Raw genomic sequence first — 15,927 nt, 5'->3', positions numbered from 1 at the left:
ATTTCCCTCTTTGGATGTCTTGGCTCTTTATCCTCACCATATGGGATGAGAGTGGAAGCTGAGGTTGTGAGCATGACAAGCTAATCTAATGACAAAAACATCCCGATGCCACTCCCAAGAGAGAAGGGAGCACATGCAAGGAGGACAAATGCAAGGAGGACAGGCTGGGGGAAACAAGTGGGATGAAAAATTCTCTCCTTTAGCTGTGACCAATCGGAAGATTTTCCCACTCAGCTGCAAGGCATCTATTTAATGTGTTTTCCCCCATCTTGTGCTCAAAAGCCACTTTTCTTACAACAGACTCAAGCTCCGACTGCTGATCCTCCGCTCAAAAGACCCCATTTTTCTTTATGCTTTCACATTCTCCTCTTAATCCTTATAAAAAGTGATTTGGCATTTTTGCTCATGATGAAACTGCACCCTTGTATGTCTTTACAATGTTGACCTGTTTTCATTTGAGTTCACATATTCTGCACATGCTAAAAAAAAATGCCTGAGTGGAGGCGGGTGCATCCAGGCAGCTCCTAGGCAACAGAAGAGTACATGATTTCATTAAGGCTGAGAGTAGTCTCCATGGTAACCGCAGAAAGCAGCGTCTGCCTCACTTGCGCAGAGGACACACCCTTGTGAGAGTAGAAAAACAGGAAGTGCTCTACAAGAGATTACTGACAAAAAAAAATATCACAGATGGATGCTGCTGCTTCATTTTACAGAACTCGATAACCTCTTCTATAGGACACACACATCAAATCAAATATCCACATCAACATCATGCTTTTTGTCAGTGAACCACTTTGCAGTGAGCTTCATGTAGTATGATGTATTGAAGAATAAATAATTGAATGCATTCTGCAGCATTAAGGGAGCTTTCATAAGGCACATGCTGATGTCATCATTTTATGGACATCAGCATATTCGTGTCACACTCTTGCACCTCTACTGACCGATAGACATTGAATAGACATTGTAGCATGAAAAAAAATATTGAATATTCTGATGGCTGCATATATAAAAGCCTCTTCTCATTCGAATCAGCCTCACAGGCCACACACTTGCCCTGCCCTGACATTAGGTGCTGTCCACCTCGCCCCACCCTACCCATGCGCAAAGTAAGAAGGCTGAGCTGAACTGATAGCGTGGTCGGTGCTGAAGCTGCAGTAGCAGCAGCGGGGAGCGGAAAATTACCTACCCCTCCCCCACTCATATTCACAGAGAGCTGCGGCGTGCAGTACAGGCACTCAAGCACTTTTATGCAGGGAGGGGACCTCAGGCATTGTTTAGGGAAGCACAGCATAGGGAGGATATTGGAAGGGGAAAAAAGAACAAAACAGCCCACTGCAGGGCTCATGGAGCAAGCAGCCATCTTTATATCACAAGATGACCCACTTGTACTCTCACACGCGCATACGAATCCTCTGCTGCGTGTAAGCACACAAAGCCTCGATCAAATCTCCCTCACACTGAAGCGAGGGAGATTCGGTAGTCACATTGGACAGCGCTTGTTTGTGCTGGACCACTCCCTGAAATGAGGTCATGTCGTCTGAGTGACTCACAGCATCACAGATTCGACGCGTCACAGTGCTGAACTGAACTTTACTGTCATTATTCAACCAATTTAGGAAAAATAACATTTTCAATCCATAGAAATACAGCAGCAGCATTCCCACAGTGTAAAAGAAATATTGAATATTGAAATATGTTGTCTGTGCCTTGCTTGACTGTACCAGCAGTGTACACATCAGGAATGCTAATGAATATATATATATTAAATCATGTTTGCAACGTTCCGGGGCTGATAGCACACATGTCTGCAGCGATGGACATTAACTCCCTGTTAGTTCCCTCAGCTGCTCCCTTCCTCAGAAACTGGCGGTGAAGGAGAGGGGGGGATGGTAAAGCAGAACATGCACTGAGAGGGGGAGAGGAAGAAGCAAGCTTTAGGTGAATAATATATGCATGCTGAGCATCAGGAGGAATGGGGATGCGACCGGCAGGAGTGAGGAAATAAAGGTCAAACCTCATTAATGACAGAATTCCTTGTACTAATTGCACAACCTAATTTGGTGGAGCTTGCTGTTCAATAAACATGTTTGTGAGAGCCTATAGTGAATAGCAAGCTACAAAACACAAAAATCACCTATTTTGTCCATGCTGCATATACTGTTGGTACAAATAAACAAAACACGAATGGCAAACATTACGAGACAATTTGTGACGTTTACATGCTCATCGCTTTGCCACAGTTGTGTATCAACATGATTTAAAATAAATAGTATATTATTTATAGCTGCTTCCAAGGAAGGTAATTTTATGACATTTAATACAAACATTTCCCAAAATTGGATGGCTCCTAAGACATTAGCACATTGCAGGGCATATGTGGAAACATTTAATAATTTACTTCCAAGGTGAAAAGTAAATTCTCAGTCATTTCATTAGCTTATCAGAAAACTGGTATGTATGCACTACAACTAGTTTCCCGGCGAGACAATATTCTGCAGTGGCACAGCTGGGCCAAAATCACAACAGCCGTGTGTCAACTCAAGTTTCCCACTAAAGCTAAAATGAGCGATGAAAACAAAGCTGCTACAGTAACTCTGAAATTATATTTCATGTGTTTCTTTAAAAAGAGCACCTTGGGGAGGGAGGGGGTGGGGGTTTAAAAGAGTTATATGTCAAGAGGCAGATTATTTTCTTTATTTTTAGTTTTTATTGTTTATTGACAAGGCAAAATATGTGTGTGTCTGTTTCATTTCAACAACAAAAAATAATTAAGAATTAAACGATCAAATTTAGCAGATTTTTTTTTTAATATCAGTTGTGTTGCGTTCTAATTTTGGAGAATCATTAACAGGTATGAGGTACACGAGCCAAGAAAGGTTGGGAACCACTGGACTAGAGGACCAGTAAAATGCATTTTATCATCTACTATTGACATAGTATTATTCAAAAAAAGAACATTACTCGCTGTACAGCATTAACATGAAAACCTTCAAGTGAGTCACGATTATGCCATCATGATAAACTAATATGATGCCCACCTGCAAAGAGCAGGTAGCAATGCAAACCCAAACTAGATTGTGGTGGCCCCACATCCAATGCTAAACTTAGAGTGATAACACAAATTGGCTACTGAACTATTGACAAAATATCAGCCAAGCAGCTGAGTCTTCATCTGCGCAATCAAATGGGATAAAAAGCGAGAGCTAAATAATAAAGGCTATCTTTGAAAAAAAAAGACAAAAATTGTCTTTTTGATTCAGCTGTAGTTAGTATTAAGACAACATCATTCTGGAAAGTGCAAATAGTCAATTCAGAGTGTTTTGTGAAACTCGCATATAGTTATTACAGACGAGTCATTGCCTCAGATTAGGAACAAAAAGAAGACTTACTCAAGAGCAAATAAAAGGCCATTTGGCCTTGAGATCACGCATGCTAATGCTAACTGGTCAAGATATGGGACTGCATAGACACCTCTGGCCACAACTAGCCCAGACATTCTGATTATTGATATTTTAAAAGAGGAAAAAAGAAGCCAAATCAGGTTGACCGAGGTGTTGCAGGAACATGTTCAGCTCCTTTTGAAATTTTATTGTAGCTCAGTGAAGTGAAGCTACATTTATTGTAAAATAGCTTGAAGCTTAGTAGATTTGCCAACATTGGCAAAACAGAAATATTTTAAACTGCGCTGCTGCAGTCGATTTGTATGAGCCTGCTCTCTGTCAGCACCATGGACAGCGCTTCTGGCTCTTCAGAACAGACACTGGATGGAAATCTCAATTCAGGGGAAATATTATTGATTCCAGGTCGTTATAACTCACCTTCTCGCTGTTGGGAAGAGTTTGAGTCCTGGTAAAGGTGTCCCCTCCATTAATACTAATCAGTTCTGCTTCTACAGGCGGAAAGGGTGTGGGAAATACCACCATGTCACTCTTGAGCGTGTCTGAGCTGAAGCACACGTCGTACTGCTGAGTCGCTTTGGAATAAGACCAGCTGCCGTCAGGGTGGGTGGTGATCATCGGGGCGCCGTACCTGTCGAAATGTCCGTCCGCCTGTCTGTGGCATTTGAACACCACTAAAGTGACCAGACTGAGCAGGAAGACCAGCGACACGGCCACAATGGCGATGAGCAGGTACAAGTTCAAGTCGGAGAAGCTCTCCTCCTTGATAGGCACGTGTCTGAATTGAGTGTGGATATCAGCTGTGCTTTCAAGCACCACCACGTCAAGAGACACAGTCGCTGACAGGGAGGCTTCGCCGTTATCACACACTGACACCACCAAGGGGTGACTTTTCAGGTCATTGTCACTCATTCGCCTCTTGGTGCGAATCTCCCCGGTGCTGGTTCCTATCCGGAAGAGATTGTTGTTGCCTTTGGGCTCAGACAGGTGATAGGAGAGCAGTGCGTTGTAGCCAGAGTCTGCATCCACTGCCCTGATCTTGGCTACAAAGTATCCCACCTCAGCAGAATAGGGGATGCTCTCGCTGTTGACAGAGCCATGCTCAGAATAGGGAGCCAAAATGGCCGGACTGTTGTCATTCTCATCCAGGATAAAAATATTCACAGTCACGTTGCTGCTGAGTGGAGGAACACCAGAGTCTGTAGCCTGAACTTTAAATTGAAACATCTTTACCTTCTCATAGTCAAAAGATTGTAAAGCCACTATATCTCCACTCTCCGAATTGATGTTAATGTTTGACATTACCGCGTCATCTTTGCGATTACTGATAACTGAAAAGGATATTTTTGCATTTCCACCCACATCTGGATCATCTGCATTCACAGTATAAATAACTGTACCAGCGGGACTGTTTTCTTTCACAAAAATATGAATTACGGCTTCTCCAAAACGGGGTGCATTGTCATTGATATCAGAAACATGCACAGTTATTACAGTTGTACTGGACAGCGAAGGAACACCTTCATCAGACGCCTTAATTGTAATATTATATTTAGAAACCTGCTCTCTGTCCAGGGCACCGTCTACAACCAAAGAATAGTGATTTTTGTACGTGTTTTTTATTTTAAACGGGACATGCTCAATTATACGTACATTAACGACACCGTTTTTGTCTGTGTCATTGTCTTTCACCGTTAAGAGTCCCACCATTGTGTCGAGCGGTGCATCTTCCCTCACCACGTCGACTAGTGACGTCACTGATATTTTGGGTGGGTTATCATTAATGTCAATGATTTCAACGAGTATTTTACAATGTGATGCTCTTGAGTTCATGCCTTTGTCTTTTGCTTGCACTCTGATTTCAACAGCATTGCCCTTTTCGTGATCCAATTCACCATTTACTGTAATTTCCCCTGTCACTGAATTAATCGCAAATTTGTCAACGTCATTATCACCGTCATGATTGATAAAAGAATACACAATTTCTCCATTATCGCCTTCATCTAAATCATGAGCATGCACTGATAGAACGCTTGCGCCTGGCGGAGAATTTTCAATCACAGTGGCTTTGTACAAAGCGTTGTCGAATATTGGAATATTGTCATTAACATCCTGCACAACAACTGTGACTTGTAACGTCCCCGATTTAGCAGGTTTTCCTCCATCCAGAGCTGTTAACGTGAGCTCGATCACCGACTGTTTCTCGCGGTCCAGAGCTTTTTGCAGCACCAATTCAGCAGACATAGATTGCTCGCCCGCATTCTGCACATCCAATGAGAAATGCTCATTTTGGCTCAGTTTATAGCTCTTAACTGAATTACTGCCGACATCTGCGTCGAAAGCTTTTGGTAAAGTAAATCGTTCTCCAGTAAAAGCCGACTCAGAGACATTCAGAACAATCTCAGGTAGTCGGAAAAATGGGACATTGTCGTTTACGTCCACAATTGCAACCTCAAAACGATAGAGATTCAGAGGCGCGTTTGCAATGGCTTCCACTTCCAAAGAGCACTTCACACGGCGAGAGCAGAGCTCCTCTCGATCTATTCTGTCCTTTACCTGAAGTATTCCTGTTTTAGCATTGACTTCCAAATACCTGGCACTCGGTCCTGATATTTGCAAATCTCTCAATTCCAAATCCTGGCCATCGAGGTGTAAGTCCTTTGCCAAATTGCCCACAGTGGTTCCAGGGTTTGATTCTTCCGTGATTGAATAAACAATCTGTGCCGATGCCACGCTCCATAAGTAAAACAAAGGCAAGGAAAAATAGATCCAAAGACAAAAAACGTCGTCCAGTTTCATTCTTTTACTGGCTCGTTAGACAGATGTCACTGAAATAATAGTCTGCATCGGTAACATTTTAACATGTCCGAGTCAGAGAACCAACGATGACTATAACAGCGAACAAAGAATTACTATACACTTCTAAATATGGAGGAAAAGGAGGAGCGTTTTACGCTTGGCATCTGTGGGCCGATGAGGACATCTTGTGGTCGAAAATTATAATTTTTCTATCAGGTCAAAACGCCAGAAAGTTACACTAAAATCCACATTCATCATTAAAAATAAGAATAGCGTAAACTTGCGTGAATACCATACCGCCACTCAATTCAAGTCAGGACCATAATTACTTTTTAGTTGATCACCAGTGCCGATGACCTAAGACAAATTAATTCATAGCTAAATTTCAATTCTTTCCCCCAGCCTTTATTGAGGCAAATACCCCATCTTATTTTGGGAGAAAAACTCCCAGCATACCAACAGCAATGAAACAAAACGTATAAACACTAAATTAATGACATCGTCTGAATTTAATCGCAATTGGACTTAGAGGGAAATTTAGGCCTTTTTTTTTTATTGAACATAAAACCAAATATAGTCAAGCACTTTGTCATGTGAATCGCAACAAAGGTTTAGTGAACATTCTGTCAACTAATGGGAGAGCATCTAAGATTGTTCTACCTGACCACAATGCACCACTGGCATAGATGAGAATGAAAAACAAGTAAAATGTGTGATTTATAAATAATTCTCTGACAAGCTAAGTGAAATTCAAATGTCACCACAACCCCTGATATCGTCTCTTCCTTGGTTGGGAGTCACTGCTCTACCCATCATCACAATTTATTATTTCATTAATGCATAAAGATTGATCCAGTACAGCCTTGCCTATCCTATGCATATGATTCCAAAGAAAATGGTAATGAAGCAAATTGGATTGTTCAATACCAAATAAAAACACGATAACATATACAACAAATCACAAACAAACACTACTATGTGTCGGTTAGGCCTGTCAGGTTTGTGGCATCTACATTACCTTCTCACTGTTAGGTAAAGTCTGAGTCCTGGTAAAAGTGTCTCCTCCATTAATACTGATCAGTTCTGCTTCTACAGGCGGAAAGGGTGTGGGAAAAACGACCATATCGCTCTTGAGCGTGTCTGAGCTGAAGCACACGTCGTACTGCTGAGTCGCTTTGGAGTAAGACCAGCTGCCGTCAGGGTGGGTGGTGATGATCGGGGCGCCATACCTGTCGAAATGTCCGTCTGTCTGTCTGTGGCATTTGAAGACCACTAAAGTGACCAGACTGAGCAGGAAGACCAGCGACACGGCCACAATGGCGATTAGCAGGTACAAGTGCAAGTCAGAGAAGCTATCCTCCTTGATGGGCACGTGTCTGAACTGAGTGTGGTGGATGTCAGCTGTGCTTTCAAGCACCACCACGTCAAGAGACACAGTTGCTGACAGGGCATCTTCTCCGTTATCACACACCGACACCACCAAGGGGTGACTTTTGAGGTCATTGTCACTCATTCGCCTCTTGGTGCGAATCTCCCCGGTGCTGGTTCCGATCCGGAAGAGGTTGTTGTTGCCTTTGGGCTCAGACAGGTGATAGGAGAGCAGCGCATTGTAGCCAGAGTCCGCATCCACTGCCCTGATCTTGGCCACAAAGTATCCCGCCTCAGCAGAATAGGGGATGCTCTCGCTGTTGACGGAGCCATGCTCAGAATAGGGAGCCAAAATGGCCGGACTGTTGTCATTCTCATCCAGAATAAAAACGTTGACAGTCACGTTGCTGCTAAGCGGAGGAGCACCAGAGTCTGTGGCCTGAACTTTAAACTGAAATGTCTTTAACTTCTCATAGTCAAAGGACTGCAAACTGACTAGATCACCACTCTCTGAATTAATGTTCATCACTGATGTTATTGGAATGCCATTTGCATCTCCCAATAATGCATACGTTACTCTTGCGTTCACATTCATATCCAAATCTATTGCGGCTATTCTGTGGATACTTGCTCCCGTAGGACTGTTTTCTTTGACATAAATATTAATAATGGGTTCAGAGAAACGTGGCGCGTTGTCATTAACATCAGCCACTTGAATGGCAATAATGCTTGTGCTCGATAGAGGAGGACTCCCCTCATCATTTGCTACAAGAGTGACATTGTAAAACGAATACTCCTCCCTATCAAGTGAGCCATCCACAACGAGAGAATAATAGTTTTTATAATTGGAATTAAGCTTAAAAGGTGCAGAGCCACTTAGTTTACACTGAGTGTTGCCGTTTTTCCCTCCATCTTTATCAGTCACAGTCACTAAAGCCACGACACTTCCAATCTCAGCGTTTTCTTTAATGGGGTTCATGAGTGACGTCACCACAATTTCTGGAGCATTGTCGTTCACGTCGAGGACTTCCACCAATAGCTTCGCATTTCCTCTCCGAGGCGACAAACCTTTATCAGTAGCCTGAACATGAATATCATATGCTGCTTGCGCCTCATAGTCCAAACGGCCCTTTACAGTGATCTCACCCGTGTCTGCATCTATTAAAAACACGTCCGCGGGGTCAAAATGTGCACGTTTAACAAAAGCAAATCTTAGCCTCCCATTGTCTCCTTCGTCTAAATCTGTAGCACTTAACTGAATCACTAAAGACCCAGGCGGCGCATTTTCTTTCGCGCGAGCCTTGTACAGCGCTTGACTAAATGAAGGCGTGTTATCATTAACATCCAGAACATTTACATGCAACAGTAACGTGCCCGTTTTTGGGGGTTTTCCCCCATCAACGGCAGTCAGTGTTAATTTTAGCGTGGCTTGTTTTTCTCTATCTAAAGCTTTTAGTAACACCAACTCAGCAGACACACTCTGTTCTCCACCGCCCTGCACATCTAGGGAAAAATATTCATTTGTGCTCAGCTTGTAAGTCTTTACCGAGTTTCCGGCAGTATCAGCGTCAACAGCCAGTGGAAGTAAAAAATGCTCGCCCGTGGGTGAGGATTCAGACACGTTAATTGAATGCGACTCCTCCACGAAACGAGGTGGGTTGTCGTTTAAATCATCAACCACCACTTCGATTCGATTAAGCACCATCGGGTTCCTCAGTATGGCCTCTAAGTTGAGAGTGCATTTGATCGCCTTTGGACATAACTCCTCGCGGTCTACTCTCTCGGCAACATAAAGCTCCCCCGTTCGAAAATTGGCCTTGAAATATTCCTTACTGTAAGAAGACACGACACTTAAATCCCGAGTTTGCAAGTCCCTCACGTTGACATTTAAATCCTTCGCAAGGTTGCCCACCACGGTTCCTTTGTCCACCTCTTCGTTAATAGAGTAGGAAATCTGAGCAGCGCAGCAGTGCCATAAAACGAGAAAAAAGAGCCAGCAGAGGCTTGCATGTTTGCGTCCAATGCCCATTGCCATTTCCACGGATTCCCAAGTAAAATGACAGCGTTTCATCCACAGAACACCGCCCGATCGTCCATAATGCCATCCACTCTCCTGCTCCTCCGAATATCTTTCGGGGTGCGCACGCAATGCGATCAGTCTGATGACGTTAAAATGGACCGCGGAGACAGTGAGCAAAGTGGTGGTCTGATGCGACACCAAGCGTTCACACTTGGTATAAACATGCGACCTCATACGAGGCAGACAGTACACGTATGAACTTGTTGAAGCGGTTATGTTGCTGTTATAAATTACGAAATTATCAGTTTTCATTCACATTTGATTAACTGCCTGCTCCCAAAGAGTAATGGTAATTAAATAAATCTAAAAAATATTTTCTTGCAAATATAGGAATTAGATTATGGAATTGTGAAACAAACAGCAATCCTGATCAAAAAGCAAAACGTTAAAAGACCCGTAAAGTGTATCTTGAAACTGTATAAAGATATAAAGATCTTGAAACTATATAAAGGTAAATTAAGAAAAAAAATCCACAAATTACTTTGCGTAGAAATGAAGACATGGTTATCCTAATTTCAACAAAGGGATTAGCCACAGATTATAGCCCAAACGTTGCTATCTGATCGAAAAACCACTATCTGATTGGTAACTTGTGTCAATATTTTTATACAATTCAAGAGCATGTGATACAGTACTGCTTTGGGCATAGGACGAGTGATGTTTAAGTGAAAATCAAGAAAGCACTTTGCCCATTAAAACAACATTCAGCACCAAGGACAGAGAAGTCCCTTTCCTTGATGGTTTATCAATAGGCCTGTAGTCTATCCCTGCTGACTTGATGTAAAACGCAGATTAAAATGCAGACTCTACTCTTGACCAGGTAATAGCAGGTTTTGAATTGATCCCACAACAAGTGCATAAAAAACAGCTATGTCAACCACTACACTACTATGGCGAAAGAAAGAGCCACATTTCTAGAACGAAACCATCAATGTGCATCACATAAATTGGCATATATGGCTTCTGATTCAAATACAAAATATCCAGCCAACCTGTTTAGTCATTGCTAATTCTAAAAAATGAATGCAGTTAAAAAGTTACGGATTGAGTGCAACCATAAAAAAGAAAATCACCAAATGTTAAAGCCTACCTTCTCAGTGGTAGGTAAGGTCTGAGTCCTGGTAAAAGTGTCTCCTCCGTTAATACTGATCAGTTCTGCCTCTACAGGCGGAAAAGGTGTGGGAAAAACCACCATGTCACTCTTGAGCGTGTCTGAGCTGAAGCACACGTCGTACTGCTGAGTCGCTTTGGAGTAAGACCAGCTCCCGTCGGGGTGAGTGGTGATCATCGGGGCACCGTACCTGTCAAAATGTCCGTCCGTCTGTCTGTGGCATTTGAAGGCCACTAAAGTGACCAGGCTGAGCAGGAAGACCAGCGACACGGCCACAATGGCGATGAGCAGGTACAAGTGCAAGTCGGAGAAGCTCTCCTCCTTGATGGGCACGTGTCTGAACTGAGTGTGGTGGATGTCAGCTGTGCTTTCAAGCACCACCACGTCAAGAGACACAGTCGCTGACAGAGAGGCTTCGCCGTTATCACACACCGACACCACCAAGGGATGACTTTTCAGGTCATTGTCACTCATTCGCCTTTTGGTGCGAATCTCCCCGGTGCTGGTTCCGATCCGGAAGAGGTTGTTGCTGCCTTTGGGCTCAGACAGGTGATAGGAGAGCAATGCGTTGTAGCCAGAGTCTGCATCCACCGCCCTGATCTTGGCCACAAAGTATCCCGCCTCAGCAGAATATGGGATGCTCTCACTATTGACGGAACCATGCTCAGAATAGGGAGCCAAAATGGTCGGACTGTTGTCGTTCTCATCCAGGATAAAAACATTTACAGTCACGTTGCTGCTGAGTGGAGGAACACCAGAGTCTGTGGCCTGAACTTTGAACTGAAACGTCTTTAACTTCTCATAGTCAAAAAATTGCAAACTGACAATGTCTCCACTCTCTGAGTTGATGTTAAGGAGTGACGAAATTGGAATATTTCTGTGACCGTTATCTAACAACGCGTATGAAACTTTTGCATTTGCATTCAAATCAGGATCAACTGCATTTATGGAACAAAGCGAATATCCACTTGGGGTATTTTCTTTGACGTACAAATTAATAACAGGTTCCATAAAACGAGGTGCATTATCGTTAACATCAGAAACATGAACAGTAATGATTCTTCTCGTGGACAGAGGTGGACTTCCGTCATCTGTGGCTAAGATGGAGACATTATAAAGAGAGACGTTTTCTCTGTCTAGTGCTCCATCAACTACTAAAGAATAATCATTTTTGTAGTTAGATTTCAGTTTAAAGGGAACAGATCCAACAACCTTACATTCGGTTACACCGTTGTTCCCACCATCCTTATCACTCACTGTAACCAAAGCGACAATTGTGCCCAATTCTGCGTTTTCTTTTACAGGCGTCATCAGTGATGTCACTGTTATTTCAGGGGCATTGTCATTCACATCTACTATCTCTATAAGCAGTTTAGCATTTGCACTACGAGGAACGGGGCCTTGATCCATTGCTTGAATCCTGACTTCGTAAGCAGGAGTCTCTTCATAATTTAAAGGACCTTTTACAGTGATTTCTCCCGTTTCTGTATTTAAATTAAAAACATTCGATGGATCATTTTGGCTCATTTTTATTATCGAATATGTGATCTTACTGTTCATGCCTTCGTCCATATCTGTTGCATTTAATTTAATCACGACTGAGCCCTGCGCGGCATCTTCGCTCAGACGCACTTTATAAAGCGACTTACTAAACGTGGGCATATTGTCGTTGACATCGAGCACATTCACGCGTATCTGCAACGAGCCAGATTTGGGAGGTTTACCCCCGTCAACAGCGGTGAGCGTGAGCGTAACAAATGATTGTTTTTCTCGATCTAAAGATTTGTGCAGCACCAATTCTGCAGAAACACCGTGGTCTCCTCCGCTCTGCACATCCAGTGTAAAATGTTCATTGTTGCTTAGCTTATAGCTCCTCACTGAATTACTGCCAAAGTCTGCGTCCGCAGCCACCGGGAGAAAATATCGCTCCCCCGGTAAAGCAGATTCAAAAATGTCTAACGAGTATGCATTTTCTATAAAAGCTGGCGAATTGTCATTTATATCCAAAATAATGATCTCAATGCGGTGTGCCGTCATCGGGTTGTTTAACACAGCTTGTATCCTCAACATACATTTTGCCACGTTTGGACAGAGCTCCTCCCTGTCTATTCTTTCTTTCACAAATAAGTTACCGCTCTGTAAATTTACATTGAAATACTCTTTACTGTAGCTGGAAACCACACGCAGATCTCTGGTGTCCAATTCATGCACGTTGAGGTTTAAATCATTGGCGATGTTGCCCACAGCAAAGCCTTTGTTCGCTTCCTCGTTAACCGAGTAAGACAATTGCGAAGCGGACGGGCCGTAAACACAAAAAAGCAAAGCAAAGTAAATCCAGAAATTGTATCTTTGTTGACGCATCCTCATCGTCGATGCAGCAAAAATAAACAGAATGTCGTCTATTATTCATCCACAGAGAGAAATTTTACTCCAATGCATTACTGAAGCTAGGTAACTGTGCGTCTTTGTGCGCCTCATGCGCATGAACTGTTGGCTGATGACGATTTCTTTTTGCCGGAGCAGGGCGGAGTAGAACTATTGAGTGGGCCACCAAATCACCACATTCGTATCTACGGTCTCGTGCGACCCCGTGTGGTGAATTTAAGGCAAGTCTCATGACAATCACCGAACATGCAAAATTGCCGATGACCAACAGCAACAACAAAAACCTTTTTAAGAAAAATTCAGATGTTTGGCCTGACATCTGGTAACGCTAGGAAATGCGGAATCCCGCTTTCTCTTTAAAAGGTATAATGCTATTTTTAGAGCGTTCGAAAACAACAACACTAATATTTTCTATAAATATGTTATGGTGGCTCTGACATGAATCAAGCCAACAAAACAGCAAACACCGAATAGTACACGTTATATAAACTCTACCATTAATACTAACAGTACAATGTGTAATAATGCTGAACGTGAAGTCGCCAATGGTTTGAATGTTCACTCGCCTAGCTTCCACACAGGCAGTGTGCAGTTCCCACTCAAGTGACAGTGTGAATGTGACTGACTGCAAATAGTTGTCTGTTTCTCTGCCCTCGTGACTGATTGGTGACCAGTCCGGGACGTGATCCACCTTTCGCCCTAGGATAGGCTCCAATGACTCTCTACAGCAGGGGTCACCAACCTTTCTTAAACCGAGAGCTACTTCCTGGGTACTGATTAAGGCAAAGGGCTACCAGTTTGACACACACTTCTGAAATAGCCAATTTACTCAATTTAGCTTTCACTTTGTTATTATTGTTATTTCCAGTTCTCATGTATGTGATTTTAACAAGAATAGCAAAAATAAAGTCAAACCTTGGTTTTCGACCACAATCCGTTCCAGAAGGCGGTTCGAGAAGCAAATCGGTCGAATTCCGAATCCATTTTTCCCATTATAAATAATAGAAAAAATTTTAGTCCGTTCCAAGACTAAAAACCCCCCCCTTTTTTTTTTTTAACATTTTATTCATTTGCGCATTTTTCTCCGATCGCGCAACTGCAGCGCACCACCGAACGCGCAACCGTACCGCGTCGCCGACCGCGCAACTGCACAGCGCTGGTCGCATTATTGTGACAGAGCCGTCGCTGAAATTTAGAAAATATTTTTAAAGTCCTGATGTACTTTCTAAAATTTAAGTGGACTTCAGTGCGCGGGGAGCTTTATTTGGTCCGATCGCGCAACTGCAGCGCGCCGGGCGCTCAGTGTCGCATTGCTTTAAGAGCGTCTTTGTGTTTTAGGACGGCTTTTCTGCTCCCACTTGCTTTCTTTGGAGGCATGATTAGGGGCTAATACAATCCTCAAAGTAACGAAAATACAATAACTACTGATTCAGTCGGCATCCGGGCCGCGCGGTCGGGTTTTCTCGGGTCCTCCCGGCTCATCTCGTGAGGTTCGACCTCCGAATTTTGTTCAACAACCGAAGCAAAAAAAAACTCGAATTTTTTGTTCAAATTACGATTTCTTCGAGAACCGGGACGTTCGGAAACCGAGGTTTGACTGTAAAATAAATAGATGCAGCTCACTGACAAGTGCCGCTATTTGAGCTAATTTTAGAACAGTCCTGCGGGCGACTCATGGGGTCCTCACGGGCTACCTGGTGCCCACGGGCACCGTGTTGGTGACCCCTGCTCTACAGCCTAGAACCAGACAAGCAGTATACAAGAAGGACCGATGGATACTTAAGCTAATATATGATATGATGACCCCCAAAAAGCGCATCTCCGATGTTTTCAGCACAACGGACAGCGGCATTTAGAGTTGAGGTGTTCACCCCCAAACAGTACGGAAAAGCAAAATTGCAAATGTCGAGTAAACAAATAATTGTAAATACGTTTAAATGCATTTGCAACTTACGTTGCAGATATATTTGAACGTATTTAAGAATGCGTTCAAACGTAAAGTTGAAGATTAAATGCCAAAAAACTTCCCACAATGCCACGGGGTATTGACTTGCGCATGCATTTTTGACAGGAAATACATTTTATCCCTTTTGGCCTAAATAAGACCAATTCATTAGAAAATCAGCTAAGTAGGCATTTTCTGTAATTTTTATGATGTATTATGTCCAAAGTTAATGATTTCCGTTCGGCATTCTTTTCCACCATTCCACGGGTTATTGACTTGCGCATGCGCCAATTGAGAAAAAGGCTTTGTAAGCATTTGGGCTATATTATACCAATACGTTCAAAAATTGGGGCAGTAAACATAGTTTATTTCTCATTTTTATAAATCTATAATTATGTCTGCAGTATTTCAACATATGTTTCCTGTCATAAATCAATGTTTACTCCACACTGGCAGTTGAACGCTTCCGTAAAGGGGAAAGTAATCGACCTACCATGTGAAATTAAATAATGCGAGTTTAGCAAATGTCGCCAAAATTACTGGGAACACACAAAGTGTCAACTATTAAAACAACGCTGGGGGTTCAGCACTATTAAATCTAACAAAGTGCAGACTATGTACAAAACCACACTGATCACTCCATCAACCGAGTGATTTACATTGTTTATGCTTTCCTTGCAAACTATTTCCCAAGACCTTCCAGACATGTTCTACTTGACCAATATATTATCACATTAATGTTAACATATACATAATATGTTTGTTTTTATTTGCTTTAGTATATAATCAGCTATACACGTTGCTTGCAACTAACAGCCAGTCAACTTGAGAGCATAAA

The 15,927-nt window shown here is 42.7% G+C and overlaps 1 protein-coding gene across 28 annotated transcripts in view; it reads right to left on the bottom strand.

Annotated features, from left to right (window-relative positions):
- The window catches only part of LOC125985658 (protocadherin alpha-C2), a 150,099-nt gene that overhangs the window by 17,957 nt on the left and 116,215 nt on the right, over positions 1-15,927 (bottom strand). The window contains exon 1 of one of the 28 annotated variants that reach the window (XM_049748843.2): positions 10,739-13,881. The exons of 26 other annotated variants lie outside the window; for them this stretch is intronic. In XM_049748843.2, coding sequence (XP_049604800.1) covers positions 10,739-13,126 — 2,388 coding nt within the window. In that variant the 5' untranslated portion in view covers positions 13,127-13,881. Of the gene's footprint in view, positions 1-7,218; positions 9,388-10,738; positions 13,882-15,927 lie in introns of those variants that run through there. One more of the 28 variants, XM_049748877.2, reaches the window with a different exon arrangement.

This window comes from Syngnathus scovelli, chromosome 1, assembly GCF_024217435.2.
Source record: "Syngnathus scovelli strain Florida chromosome 1, RoL_Ssco_1.2, whole genome shotgun sequence".
NCBI lineage: Eukaryota > Metazoa > Chordata > Actinopteri > Syngnathiformes > Syngnathidae > Syngnathus > Syngnathus scovelli.
The sequence above is the reverse complement of the archived record's forward strand: the minus strand, read 5'-3'. Positions and strand labels throughout refer to the sequence as shown.